General features: G+C 46.3%; 1 protein-coding gene across 1 annotated transcript; it reads right to left on the reverse strand.

The window, feature by feature from the left end:
• Window positions 1–14,980: 14,980 nt before the first annotated feature.
• LOC132818890 (translocator protein-like) lies at window positions 14,981–15,341 on the reverse strand. The gene is made up of 2 exons (XM_060830053.1): window positions 15,154–15,341; window positions 14,981–15,122 (listed from the first exon to the last, which is right to left on the reverse strand). Exons 1-2 carry the CDS (start codon window positions 15,339–15,341, stop codon window positions 14,981–14,983), a joined length of 330 nt encoding a protein of 109 aa, XP_060686036.1.
• Between the last annotated feature and the right edge of the window lie 673 nt (window positions 15,342–16,014).

Raw genomic sequence — 16,014 nt, forward strand, 5'->3', positions numbered from 1 at the left:
AGATGTGATAGATGTAACCTCTCCCCATTATGTCCCTGCAAGACATTCTGCCACCATATGCAATAGTAGAGGTCATAAATAGTAACTATGAAAACTATGCTTTAACGAAGTTATTGTCAATCTTGTGTTCAAACTAGGGCCAAGAATATTAGATTAGATTACTTACAGTGTGGAAACAGGCCCTTCAGCCCAACAAGTCCACACCGACCCGCCGAAGCGCAACCCACCCATACCCCTACATTTACCCCTTACGTAACACTACGGGCAATTTAGCATGGCCAATTCACCTGACCCGCACATCTTTGGACTGTGGGAGGAAACTGGAGCACCCGGAGGAAACCCACGCAGACACGGGGAGAATGTGCAAACTCCACACAGTCAGTTGCCTGAGTCGTGAATTGAACCCGGGTCTCAGGCACTGTGAGGCAGCAGTGCTAACCACTGTGCCACCCACAAAACGGAGCACCCGGAGGAAACCCACGCAGACACTGGGAGAATGTGCAAACTCCACAGTTGCCCAAGGCTGGGATCGAACCTGGGACCCTGGTGCTGTGAGGCAGCAGTGGTAGCCACTGAGCTACCGTACCGCCCAAATATATCTGATATGAATAAACAAAATAACTTAAAAATTGAGAAACTAAATGAACTGCCAGACTGTTATTGGTTTGTTGATTTTTCTCATTTTTATTTGGTATTTTGAATCCAAATTCTGACATCAATTTAACTTTTTCCATTCTTTATCAGATTTGAATCTTTGACCAATGCTAAACTTCACATACTGCTAATTGTTGCAAACAAGTATTCCTTTCCAATAGTGAAATCACATTACAACACCAACAGCAAACACATTTGTTTTGATAAGACAGTGTGTGTCCCATCTTCCCAACCTCGCCCCTTCCCCTGAGGTATGGTGACCCTCAGGTTAAACCACCATCCACCATCCCTCTCTTTCTCTCTTTCTGTAATGACAGAGTAGCCCTATGTTGCTCTGGGGCTATGGTGACTTTACATTTTTATCATATTAGTGTCTCAAACCATAATGGTAGTGGTGCCACACACATACAGAGTCATAGAGGACAGAAACAGATCCCTCAGTCCAACTCATCCATGCCAGCCAGACATCCCAATCTGACCTCATCCCTTTTGCCAGCATTGGGACCATATCCCTCTAACCCCGTTCTATTCATTTTAGATTAGATTACTTACAGTGTGGAAACAGGCCCTTCGGCCCAACAAGTCCACACCAACTCATCAAAGCGCAACCCACCCAATTCCCCTATATTTACCCCTTTACCTAACACTAGGGGCAATTTAGCATGGCCAATTCACCTGGCCTGCACATCTTTGGACTATGGGAGGAAACCGGAGCACCCGGAGGGGACCCACGCAGACACGGGGAGAATGTGCAAACTCCACATAGTCAGTCGTCTGAGTCGGGAATTGAACCTGGGTCTCTGGCGCTCACAGCAGTGCTAACCACTGTGTCACCGTGCCGCCCACGCCCATATATCCATCCAGATGCCTTTTAAGTGTTGTAATTGTACTCACCTCCACCAATTCCTCTGGCAGCTCATTCCATACATGCACCACCCTCTGTGTGAAAATGTTCCTCCTTAGGCCCCTTTTAATTATTTCCCCACTCAGTTTAAACCTATTCCTTCTAGTTTAGGACTTCCCCCACTCTAGGGAAAAGACATTGTCTATTCATCCTATCCATGATCCTCATGACTTTATAAACCTCTATAAGGTCATCCCTCAAACTCCGACTCGCTAGGGAACTTAAGATCATATAAACGCTTTTTCCTTACTTTGGGGTTTGGCTTTCATGAACACTGCCTTCATTTTGTATATAGTTCCAAACACTGACTGAAGAATCAGTATTTGTGCAAAACAAAATATGAAAAATGTTCAGTTTCTGATTGTTAAATGAACATGTCCATTTCTCAAGGGCTTAATTAGTCGCACTAGTTTAAAGAGAAGACAGCAAATGAAAAAGTAACAGATTAATTCCAGACTACCTGAATGAAACCAATTGAAGCATTGTATCCATGGTATAAGTCGAAAGACTGTTCTCTATTGTAAAAAACCATCCTGTATTTCATGCTATACAGAGTAACAATACACCACCTAGTGGATGAAGTTACAAACTTCATTCAGAAATCAGTGTAATCCTGAACTACACTGGACTGAAACTGACTTTATAGATTAAGTCGAAGTTGCATTGCGCTTTTTGGAGGGATTTTATGTCGTATCTTATCAAACTTGACTCATTAACTACTCACTGCACCAGTATGACTTGCTCAAGTGCTGTTTTCAGAACAACTCACCATTCATTAGCTATCCACCAATAGACTGGCACATCTTGCACTGGTGCCATCTTTAAGAAGCTGCTGTACACGCTGGCATCACCGGCAGCATAACGACACAACAACCACAAAGTCACGGCACATACCCGAAACGCCGATTCTCCTACTTCATGGTTGCTGACTGAGCAGCTGTGCTTTTCCAATGCCACACTCTCAACACGGCTGACACTTCCTCCCATATGTGACTCCCATCCTCTCACCCTTGTTGCCATTTAACGATCAGGGCACACACTTTACCTGTCCTTTTGATACATCCCATCTGAAGACCTTCTCTGGGTCACCACTACTCTGTCCTCAATTCCCATTGGCTCCCTGTGCCTTATCATTATGCAGTAGGAGAACATCACATAGATCTCCAGCGTCTGTAGTCCTCACTTTCTCTGAACATCACCTGGAGGCAAGCAGTCAGACCGGTCTAAACGTGAACTTTTACTCACAGCCAGCAGAGTGAACACAAAAGGAATGAATATGGGCTGCAGTTCATCCCAACAATGAGAACAAAATATTGACACAACAGCCTTGACAGTCCATGATGGTCTTCTGCATACAGCTCATATTTACTGGAACTGGGTGACAATCAGGTCCTATCCACCTTCTGGGGCAAATGTCACCGATCCCCATCAAACTAAACGACTCAATGTCACCTACAACTCAACGTCCTCATCCATCAGCTCCCAGACCGTACACAACCTCATCACCTCAGGGGATCTCCCACCCACAGCTTCCAACCTCATAGTTCAGGAACCCCACACCACCCATTCTACCTCCTACCCAAGATCCACAAGCCTGACCACCCTGGCCGACCCATTGTCTCAGCCTGCTCCTACCCCACCGAACTCATCTTCAGATACCTCGACACTGTCCTATTCCCCCTAGTCCAGGAACTCCGCGCATACATTCAAGACACCACCCACATCCTCCACCTCCTCCAAGACTTCCGTTTCCCCGGCCCCCAACGCCTCATCTTCACCATGGACATCCAATCCCTCTACACCTCCATCCGCCATGACTAGAGCCTCCAAGCCCTCTGTTTCTTCCTCTCCCAATGTCCCCAACAGTACCCTTCCACCGACACTCTCATTCGTTTGACTGAACTGGTCCTCATCCTCAACAATTTCTCCTTCGAATCCTCCCACTTTCTCCAGACCAAAGGGGTAGCCATGGGCACCCATATGGGCCACAGCTATATAGAATGGTCTATCTTCTGAAGTTACACTGGCACCATTCCCCACCTCTTCCTCCTCTACATTGATGACTGCATCGGCGCCACCTCGTGTTCACACAAGGTTGAACAGTTCATCAATTTCACCAACACATTCCATCACGACCTTAAATGCACCTGGACCATCTCTGACACCTCCCTCCTCTTCCCAGACCTCTCCATCTCCATAACGGTGACCGACTCAACACCAACATTTTCTACAAACTCACTGACTCCCACAGCTACCTGGATTATATCTCCATCCACTCTGCCTCCTGCAAAAATGTTATCCCGTATTCCCAATTCCTCCGCCTGCTGCATCTGCTCCCAGGAGGACCAGTTCCACCACAGAACATACCTGATGGCTTCTTTCTTTAAAGACCGCAATTTCCCCTCCCACGTGGTGATGATGCCCTCCAGCACATCTCATCCACATCCTGCACCTCCGCTCTCGAAACCCACCCCTCCAACCACAACAAGGACAGGATGCCCCTGGTCCTCATCTTCCACCCACCAGCCATTTCAGCCAATTACGAATGGACTCCACCACCAGGGATATATTTCTCTCCCCACTCTTATCCACTTTCTGTAAAGACCATTCCCTCCGCGACTACCTTGTCAGGTCCACGCACCCCAACAACCCACCCTCCCGTCCTGGCACCTTCTCCTGCCACCGCAGGAATTGCAAAACCTGCGCCCACACCTCCTCCCTCACCTCCATCCAAGGCCCCAAAGGAGCCTTCCATATCCATCAAAGTTTCACCTGCACATCCACCAATATCAATTATTGTATCTGTTGCTCCCGATGCGGTCTTCTCTACGTTGGGGAGACTGGTCGCTTCCTAGCACACCGCTTCAGAGACCATCTCTGGACACCCGCTCCAACCAAACCCACCGCCCTGTGGCTGAACACTTCAACTCCCCCTCCCACTCTGCCGAGGTCATGCAGATCCTGGGCCTCCTCCATCGCCACTCCCTCACCACCCGACGTCTGGAGGAAGAATGCCTCATCTACCGCCTCGGGACCCTTCAACCCCATGGCACCAATGTGGACTTCACCAGTTTCCTCATTTCCCCTCCCCCCACCTTACCCCAGTTCAAACCTTCCTGCTCAGCACTATCCTCATGACCTGTCCTACCGGCTTATCTTCCTTTCCACCTATCCGCTCCACCCTCCTGTCCGACCTGTCACCTTTACCTTCACCTCCATCCACCTATTGCATGCTCAGCTACCTTCCCCCAGCACCCCCCCCTCCCATTTATCTCTCCACCCTGAAGGCTCCCAGCCTCATTCCTGATGAAGGGCTTTTGCCCGCACAGTCAAATTTCCTGCTTGTTGGATGCTGCCTGACCTGCTGTGGTTTTCCAGCACCACACTCTCGACTCTAATCTCCACCATCTGCAGTCCTCACTTTCAACCTCGTCCTTTTCCTCAGCTGACTGCTCTCCCAGTCCCCGAGTTTCTCAGCGTCAAATGCATCACCTTATGGCCTGCTCCAGTTGTGCAGAGAACACCACACCAGGATAATGTGGCACATACTGTCTGGTCTGTGCTGGAGGACTCCCACTTCCACCCCCTTCCCCTGCTGACCCCTCACAGGGAACTGCACCTTCAGCAGCCCCTACTGTCTGCTCCATCACGGCCCTGCTCACTGCATTAGTGAGATGCGTTTGTGCTGCTAAGAAAGAGTTTCACGTGAAATATCCCACTTAAACTGGAAAACATCCCACTGTCAAGTGAGCACTTCATCTCACTGCATAACAAAGCACAAAATATGCAGAGAAATGTCCCAACATTGAGACAGACCCTCCTGGACTTCTCATCTGATTCAGACACACATCGCACCTTAGTTAGACCCTTATAAGATTCCGCCTACTGTTACTCCAGAGTTTCAGCTCTTCTGTATATCCATTCTGGTTATATAGAATCCTTACAGTAAAGCAGCAGGTCATTCTGCCCAGCGGGTCACACTGACCCTTTGAAGAGTATCCCACCAGGACCCAACCCCCTATCCAATTCCTGTTATGGCTAATCCACCTAACCTACACAATGGAATTCAATGTAGCTAAGTGCGAAGTCGTTCACTTTGGTAGGAATAACAAGATGATGGATTACTGGGCTAATGGTAGGCTACTTGGTAGTGTGGATGAGCAGAGGGATCTTGGTGTCTATGTACACAGATCTCTGAAAGTTGCCACCCAGGTAAATAGTGCTGTGAGGAAGGCATATGGTGTACTGGGCTTTATTGGCAGAGGAATTGAGTTCCGGAGTCCTGAGGTCATGTTGCAGTTGTATAAGACTCTGGTGAGGCCTCATCTGGAGTATTGTGTGCAGTTTTGGTCGCCATACTATAGGAAGGATGTGGAAGCTTTAGAACGAGTGCAGAGGAGGTTTACCAGGATGTTGCCTGGAATGGTAGGAAAATCTTATGAGGAAAGGCTGAGGCACTTGGGGCTGTTCTCATTGGAGAAGAGAAGGTTTAGGGGAGATCTGATAGAAGTGTATAAGATGATTAGGGGTTTAGATAGGGTAGATACTAAGAACCTTTTACCGCTAATGGAGTCAGGTGTTACTAGGGGACATAGCTTTAAATTAAGGGGTGGTAGGTATAGGACAGATGTTAGGGGTAGATTCTTCACACAGCGGGTTGTGAGTTCATGGAATGCCCTGCCCGTATCAGTGGTGAACTCTCCTTCTTTATGTTCATTTAAGCGGGCATTGGATAAGCATTTGGAAGTTATTGGGCTAGTATAGGTTAGGTAGGACTCGGTCGGCGCAACATCGAGGGCCGAAGGGCCTGTACTGCGCTGTATCCTTCTATGTTCTATGTTCTATGTTCTATCCCTGAACGCCATGGACAATAAAGCATGGCAGATCCACCTAACCTGCACATCCTTGGACTGTGGGAGGAAACCCATGCAGACACAGGAAGAATATGCAAACCCCACACAGACAGTCGCCCGAGGCTGGAATTGAACCCAGGTCCCTGCTGCTTGAGCTTAAAAATGTGTTGCTGGAAAAACGCAGCGGGTCAGGCAGCATCAAAGGAACAGGAGAATCGACACTTCGGGCATAAGCCCTTCTTCAGGAATGAGGAGGGTGTGCCAAGCAGGCTAAGATAAAAGGTAGGGAGGAGGGACTTGGGGGAGGGACGTTGGGAATGCGACAGGTGGAAGGAGATTAAGGTGAGGTTGATAGGCCAGAGTGGGGGTGGGGGCAGAGAGGTTGGGAACAAAGAGGATTTATGCGGGCAGAGCAGTGGACGTGATCTATACGGGCTTCAGTAAGGCATTCAACAAGGTTCCCCCCTCAGATCACAGAATACAGGGAGAACTAGCCACTTGGATACAGAACTGGCTCAAAGGTAGAAGACAGAGGGTGGTGTGGAGGGATCTTGATCAGATGGGCCAATGGGTTAAGGAGTGGCAGGTGGAGTTTAATTGAGATAAATGTGAGGTGCTGCATTTGGAAAGGCAAATCAGGGCTGAACTTATACACTTGATGGAAAGGTCCTGGGGACCTTTGCTGAACACAAAGACCTTCGGGTGCCAGCTCCTTAAAAGTGGAATCGTAGTTAGATAGAAAAGTGAAGAAGACGTTTGGTATGCTTTCCTTTATTGTTCAGAGCATTGAGTACTGAAGTTGAGAGCTCATGTTGCAGCTGTACAGAACATTGGTTAGGCCACTGTTGGAATATTGCGTGCAATTCTGGTCTCCTTCCTATAAGAAGGATGTTGTGAAACTTGAACGGGTTCAGAAAAGATTTACAAGAAAGTTGCCAGGGTTGGAGGATTTGAGCTGTAAAGTGAGGCTGTATAAATTGGTGTTGTTTTCCCTGGAGCATTGAGCAGTGGGCAGCCAACATAGTTGCTCCAATAAATGGAGTGGGCATTTCAAAGGGAGAAGCTGTTGAGGTGGTTACCCTAACACTGGTATTAAGATGCCATTGAGTGTCTGCAGGTTGGGGGCAGGCTGTTCAGTACAGGAGAGTCATCACTGTCTGGGCATTGGTATGGTTGGGAGAGGGATGGCAGGGGTGGAGGGGTGGCAGTGAGGGATTATGGACAGTAGAGAAGGTGGTGCCAACTTACCGAAGACTCATCTATTTCTAATAGAGAAGAGAGAACAAAACTGTTCTGTTCCATCAAGTTTTATATTTCAGACTATTCAGTATTGAAGTGTTGTTCATAAAATATGTTTTAACTGCTCTTGATAGGTTTGACACTTCCTGACAGGTTTGATACTTTGTTGACAGCTTCAGCATTCCAAAGGGATGGCACCTTTTGGGAACAGTCTTCTCCCAACCCCAATGGCACTTGTTCTCCCCAACAGTCCCAGGATTGTATTCAGAGGGTGACCACACCATTTAAAAGGGGTACAGAAACAAACCAACACAGTTCAGACTTGCTCTTAGCAGGTTTTATAAACCCACTTCAGGTTCCACATTACAGGGCAGCCAACTTCAGTGGAGGCAGCTGGTGACTTAACTTGCTAGTTTCCTCTCTGAAACACACGTGTGCAAAATCTGGTCTGACTCCACTCCTGAAGTGGAGTCCAGGATCTGGGGATAGGACTTGCAAAATTAAGCCCGTTTTTGTTAGGTTTGGTTTGCTATGGTAGAGAACCTCTTCCCCACAGTGAAATTTTGGGCCTATGGTTTTGAACCTCTTTACCTTGGGATCTTTCCAAAGATCAGCCGTGGACTTTGTCGGTGTCTCATAATCAAAGTATTGCGCCTTGCACCTCTCTGAAGCCTACTTTGCAGAGGTTGGAGAGTTTATCCAAATCACAACTGGCACAAAGGGTAGCAGGATTCAACTCCATTGCTGGATTCTATTAGGTGCAGGGGATCTTTGACTTCAGTCATTATCACACTCAATCACTGACCAAGTAGGTTCATCAACAGGAAAGATTTCCACTCCCTCAACATCTGGCTGGTGTGTAGCCATAACAGGAGCTTCCTGCATGTCTGCATTTCACTCCCCTGGCGTTAATATTACCCAGGGAGGTGTAGATGAGTGGCACATGTTGGATGGACACAGGTTTCCTGAGAAAGATGTAGGACGGAGGAGCCCTGCTACACAGGTAGGACCCAGTGCTGGCTGGGAGGGTCTGTCAGAATGCCAGTGACACTACAGATCATCTCATTCCAAGACGTGTCATCCCTGAGCACCTCCAACCAGAGAAGAACAACATGATCTGAAATGACTTTCCAATACCTGTGAGAGCATTTCAACAAAGGCACAGCCTGCTCCAGCTCATCTCTTCCCTATGACCAGAGAGGCAGTGGAATCTCGAGGCTTAACTGGTACTGTTCAGTGACTCTTGGTCTGCTTTGTCCATTTTTTATATACCATTATTTTTAAAAATCAAGATCACGTTGTCTCTTTTCATGTGTTTATATGTACACGTGCCTCCAAAAGACAAATATGGACCCTCACAGGGAGTTGATGCCCCAGTGATACACTCAGTACACTTCCTGATCCAGGGATCTCTGAGCTCAGCTACTTCAGTCAGACCGTTCCCCTTGTGGCCCCAGATGAGGTTCAGGAGGTCTGTCCACTTGACCTGGCTTGCAGCCAACGTGGCAATTGTCCTCGGCATGGGGACAATATTCCAGCATCATTGCAGATATACCGGGCCTTATTGCTCAGGGAACAAAGCTATCAAATTATTATGACCATGCCCCATGGGAGTTGGTATCCTCATCCTCCTCAGTGACTGCCTCCACACTTGGATGGTCCATCAGTTGGCTAGAAGAGACTAGCAGTTGGGTGTATCACTGAGATATCCCCTCCAGACATCCAGGCGCCACCAGAGACATTGAATGCCACAGTCTACGGCGTGGCATCCCTCCTGTAAATATCATGGACAGTTCTTGCACTCTGAGTGTTGCTACTTATCCAGGAGGGTGGCTTGTCTCTAAATGGAGGAGCTTACGCACTCTGAACCATTGTGATAAGCCATGACTAGATGGTGTCCTGTGTGCATGAGGACTCATTGAGGTGACTATCAGTGCTGGTGGAAGATGCACTTTTAAGGTGTGTCAGTGAGCTCTGCTCTGGTTGCCCACGACTGGAAATGGTGACAGTGATAGTCTCAGTGATATCTGAACCTGTGGGAGACACAAGAAGTAGCCTTGGAGATTAGAAACCTCTGCTGTGCTTAGGCTTCCCAATGCAGTTCTGTCTTCAGCATGTGCTGAATAGACTGGGAGTGTAATGTAACCCACAATTCACACAGTTAGAAAGCAGCGATCTATGTTCATGTTGAGAAATGATGCTAACTGTTGGGACAAACCATGTGACTGATGGTGAACTAACTGGATCTTTGAAAGGCATTTGCTGGCAGAGAACTGTCAAAGGACTGCAATTCTCGAAGCTGCAAATTTGGTCTGTCCAGATAACAATAAACGTTTGTAAATACCCAGTCTGCAACAAAACTTTTGTTGAGAGAATCAATTGTCTCCATGTTAACCCCACTTCTCCAAGAAAGGTGAGTGAGGATCACACACTCACCAAACTGTTTTAATGTTGTTGATTGATACCTTAGAGTCCAATGGTGCAACTGGGGTGAGCTGGGTCACTTCATAAACATGTTCATTACAAACTCTCACCATGCATTTGGGAATCCAGATCTACAACTGACTGTTCAGCACGGGTCTCCCTGATGTCAGGAATTCAAAATTGAAAGGGAGGTGAAAAGCCTTGGGTCCAGAACACGTGCCCACCTACCACTCCTTACAGACCCCTGCTGTCATTCCACAGCTGCAATTACCTGGGTTTCTCTCCAGCTCACAGTGGCCCACTTTCCCCAGACCCTTGGTCCTATTTGCTGGGCCTTTCCCAAAGGAGAGAGAGAGAGACAGAGAGAGAGAGACAGACAGAGAGAGAGAGACAGAGAGAGAGATAGAGAGACAGAGAGAGAGATAGAGAGACAGACACAGCTGCCCAGCTCACTCTCAGATTTTCTCTCCTGCTACTGTCGCGGGCCTGTCCAACTGGGGAAACAAGACAAACAGCCAACTGTAATGGGGCACTGTCATTGTGTTCACCAGGACTTCCAGGTTCCAGACTTTGCTACGTTAGCAGCTGTTCCAACCTTTCCACAGTATTCCCGTAAATATTTGGACCAGCTGAGAATGTGAATGGCTGCTCCAAGCACTTTGCATCTTTATTTCAAATCCAGTGGATGAATGATTTGGAGATGCCGGTGTTGGACTGGGGTGTACAAAATTAAAAATCACACAACACCAGATTATAGTCCAACAGGTTTAATTGGAATCCCTGGCTTTCGGAGTGCTGCACTTGATGAAGGAGCGTCGCTCCGAAAGCTAGTGCTTCCAATTAAACCTGTTGGACCATAACCTGGTGTTGTATGATTTTTAACTCAGTGGGTGAAAGCAGTGATGTTACTAATGCTACCACATCTATTCAGTGAGCTGAAGAGAATCTTTTCAGGCCAGAGGGGCGTGTAGAATTGGTGGTGACCTCTTGGATAGCTCAGCGAGTGGTTTGAAAGTATCCGATATCAACCAGAAAAAAGCTGCTTATCTGACCAAAAAGAATACACACTCAGTAGTGAGTATGAAAACAGTACTCTGGCAAAATTGAAACTAAAATTACAAACTCTCACTCCAAATCTGTATTTAAGTTATTTGTAACAGCTATTTTTTTACATCAGAAACATCTGTGTAACAAAGATTGGAAAATGTTGTGAATATTTTTATTAAAGTGATATGTTTCTGTTGAAATAGTGGCCTCAAACACCAGCTGTGTTACAAGAATGTGAAGATTGAGGAGCAGTTTTAGAATTTTTTTTTGAATTGCTTGCTGAAAGGGAAACATATTGATGCTCTTGTTTGCAAACAATATTGTAGAACACCTAAACTTAACAGAAGCGTAATAAACAAGTAGCAGAATACAAGATAGTACCCTTACCTCCTAGCTAGGAGGCCCAGGATTAAGGCCCAGGTGCTCCACCAGGTCATCCCATCATATCAGGCAATGGCACCTTGTTTGAAAACATCTCTGGCTATGTTGAAGGCATCTTGAAACCCATTGTACAGGGGATCCCTAGCTTCTGTCGCTACACTACAGATTTCTTATAGAAATTCAGCACCCATGGACCAGTCGAACCGGGAACATTCCTCGTCACAATGGACGTTTCCGCACTCTACACTAGCATCCTCCACAATGATGGCATCGTGGCAACAGCCTCAGTACTCAACACCAACAACCGCCAATCTCCGAGTACTGTCCTATAACTCATTCGCTTTATCCTTGATCACAACTTCACCTTTGACAACCAGTTCTTCACCCAGACACATGGAACGGCCATGGGGACCAAATATGCACCCCAATATGCCAACATTTTCATGCACAGGTTCAAACAAGACTTCTTCTCTATGCAGGACCTCCAACCAACACTATACACCAGGTACATTGACAACATTGTCTTCCTCTGGACCCATGGAGAGGAGTCACTGAAAAAACTACACACTGATATCAAATTTGCCACGGACTACTCTCTACTATCTGTCTCATTCTTGGACATTTGCATCTCCATCAAGGATGTGCACCTCATCACCACACTCTACCACAAACCCATGGATAACTTCACGATGCCACACTTCTCCAGCTTCCACCCGAAACATATTAAAACAGCCATCCCCTATGGATAAGCCCTACGCATACATAGGATCTGTTCAGATGAGGCGGAACATGACAGGCACCTGGAAGAACTCAGGAATGCCCTAATAAGAACAGGGTACGATGCTCAACTCATCGACTGCCAGTTTCGATGTGCGAGAAACCATAATGGCCTCCTCAGGAGATAAACACGTGCTGCAACCGACAGGGTACCCTTCGTTGTCCAGTACTTCTCAGGAGCTTAAAAGCTACACCATGTTCTTTGCGGCCTGCAATACATTATCAATGAGGATGAGTAACTATACCTTCCCCACACCTCCACTCCTCGCCTTTAAACAACTGCCAAATCACAAACAGATCATTGTGCGTAGCAAACTGCCCAGCCTTCAGGACAACACCATACAACTCTGTCACAGCAGGCGCTGCAAGACATGTCAGAGTGTGGACATGAGTACCACCATTACACGTGGGGACACCACCCACCGTGTACGCAGCAGGTACTCATGTGATTCGGCCAACATTGTTTATCTCATACACTGCAGGCAAGGATGCCCTGAGGCATGGTACATTGGTGAGACCGAACAGAGAATATGGCAATGGATGAATGGACACTGCACAAAATAACCAGGCAGGAGTGTTCCCTCCCAGTCAGGGAGCACTTCAGCAGTCCGGGACATTCAACCTCGGACCTTCGGGTGACCGTTCTCCAAGGCAGAGCTTGGGACAGGAAACAATGCAAAGTGGCCGAGCAAAGACTGATAGCCAAGTTTGGTACCCATGGGGATGGCCTCAACCGGGACCTACATGTCACACTACAGGTGATCCCACTGCACTATACACACAGACAGACACACACAGACAGACAGATACAGGCAAACAAACACTACAACTGGATACATCTACTACACACTCACATTCTCCTACAAATACACGCTCACGCAGACTGTCTCTCATATGCTGACACACACACTCCCACACACATCCTCTCACAGACTTATATCTCTTTACACTCACACTCGCACACATACATACGCTCTTTCACACACACTCATAAACTCCCCCACCAACCCCCTCCCCCTCCCCAGCACACACACACCCACATACCCACATGTACACATACACATATAAGTTTGTGGGGTGAATTTGTACTTGCTGAATTACATTTTACTTTGCTCAAAAACTGCATGAATCCATGTAAGATTCTCTCAATCTGTTTTTAGGTTAGAATCAGTCTGACCATTGTGACACAGACAGCCTCACACAGAGCAGCTCACACCTTCAATACATTATCTGGGCCAACATGACACCAATTGTTAAAATTCACTTGAGAATGTAACTTTTAAAAAAGGTTTTGCCATTTACATATGAAAGAACTGAAGCCAACATGGTTATTCAAGTAGATGAGAGACTTAACAAACAATCCAGGTCTTGTTCAATATATAATTTCAGTTACATCCCACTGTCAACATTTGCTATAAAATCTGTGTCCTGCAATCTTATTCTCCAAAACCATCTGATGAAGGAGCGCCGTTCCAAAAGCTAGTGTGCTTCCAATTAAACCTGTTGGACTATGACCTGGTGTTGTGTGATTTTTAACTTTGTACACCCCAGTCCAACACCGGCGTCTCCAAATCACAGCTACGGGTCTCTAACAGGCTGATTAGAAAATACCTACAAGAGAAAATGTGGACCTTTGAATTGAAGCTTTAATCTATGGGAGAAGATGTGTCCCAGACTAACTGCCTTGAACTCATTGCGTGGCACTTTTGGAAATCAAGGTCTTGGCACTGCAAGTGGTCAAGGCCAAAAATGATGAACTGTAAAAGGAATTTGAAGAACCATGAAAGAAACTTGGAATCTTCATTACAAAATTATCTGTCAATCCTTAGGATGTACAAGTTGAACTCCAAACAGAATTGCTGTTTTTTTCAAAGGACAGGTTTTGCAAACATCTGGCACTAAATTATTTCAAACTGAAGTCTTATGCAACTAAAATTCTTTCCCTGCTTGGCAGTACGCATATGTCTGAACAAATATTTTCAGGCATAAATTTTTTCAAGTCTAACCCACATCCTCAACTTCACAAAACCAGTCATAAACAGAACCCAATATTTAAGACAACTTCAGGCCAGTTGTTTACTCTAAATACTGATGTTTCAAAATATGCAATACCACATATTAAGAGTAATGACACAATAAATAAGTAGATCTAAATATTTGTAAATATATGTAAGTTATGTTTATTTAAGATTATTTGAATAACGTTTTCTGAAGATGGACATAACCAGGACGTTAGATCTGTCTCAGTCATTTCTTACAGCATAGAAACAGGCCATTTGGCCCAACAAGTCTATATTGATCCTCTGAAGAGTAACCCTCCCAACTTATTCCCCTACCCCATATTTACCCCTGACTAATGCACCTAACACTATGGGTAATTTAGCACGGCCAATTCACCTGACCTGCACATCTTTGGATTGTAGGAGAAACTGGAGCAGCCGGAGGAAACCCACACAGACACGGGGAGAATGAGCAAACTCCACACAGGCAGTCACCAAGGCGGGAATTGAACCCGTGTCCGTAGCGCTGTGAGGCACCATGCCACCCCTTTCTTTTTATTTTTATTTCTTTTTAATCGGTATAAACCAAAGGTTTAATTGTAATCTTGAATTCTTTAGACACAATCAACAGAAGAACAACATCTTATTCTTGGATTTGCCAGTATAGTTTGACAGGCTGAATTCTAGATTTTCCACAGTAATTAATCATTTGAATCATCCTTATCCTTGCTGTCCCTCCAGACACAGCAGTTAAGAGCAGAAGCCAAACTTAACCAGGCCAAATAAGGAACCATTAGATAAGCAGCTGTTTTGATGATGGGGTACCAGTCACAGGTGTAGCTGCTGTTGTAGCATAAATGGAGACTAGGTCAACAAAAGCCCCCAACTTGTGTATACCGTTGTCCATATGGGACTAAAAACCCAATTAGGGGGGCACCAAGATGGTTTTTTTGAGAGTTGCATACCAACCAGCAATCTCTTTCCGTGTAACTGAGACCCAAAAATTACTCCCACATTTGGCAATAAAGTGAAACCAAAAGCATCGACCCAAGTTGATAGCATGTTGTTAATCGGAGATGTGAAGCCCAATTTCTCTTCACCTTCTCACTCCACACCCGAGTGCTGTGATCTACCTTCTAAATCTGGAACTCAAATTCTGGGCAGTTATCCTGCCTTTTGCATGCTTAAGAACTAAGTCAACCTCACCAGCCATTCCCCATGACATTTCACTAATCTGATTGCCAAACCAAGTAATTCCGTACTACGCCAGCATGCCCATTCCAAACGGAGATATCCAAATGGACCACCACAACATGCAAATCTATGAAATCCCAAAATGCAGTGCATGAATGAAAACTAATGGAGGAGATAGACAGATTTTTAATTAGTAACGAGGTAAAAGGTTGTGGAGATTGTGCGCAAAAATGGAGTTGAAACCACACGAGATCAGCCATCATCAAATTGGGGTGGCACGGTGGCTCAATGGTTAGCACTGCTGTCTGACAGCACCAGGGTCCCAGGTTTGATTCCCACCTTGGGCGACTGTCTGTGTGGAGTTTGCACATTCTCCCCGTGTCTGTGTGGGTTTCCTCCGGGTGCTTCGGTTTCCTCCCACAGTCCAAAGATGTGCAGGCCAGGTGAATTGGCCATGTTTAATTGCCCATAGTGTCCAGAGAGAAAAAAGGGTCTGGGTGGGTTACTCTTCGGAGGGACAGTGTGGACTGGTTGGGCGGAA

The sequence above is a fragment of the Hemiscyllium ocellatum genome, chromosome 1 (assembly GCF_020745735.1).
Source record: "Hemiscyllium ocellatum isolate sHemOce1 chromosome 1, sHemOce1.pat.X.cur, whole genome shotgun sequence".
NCBI lineage: Eukaryota > Metazoa > Chordata > Chondrichthyes > Orectolobiformes > Hemiscylliidae > Hemiscyllium > Hemiscyllium ocellatum.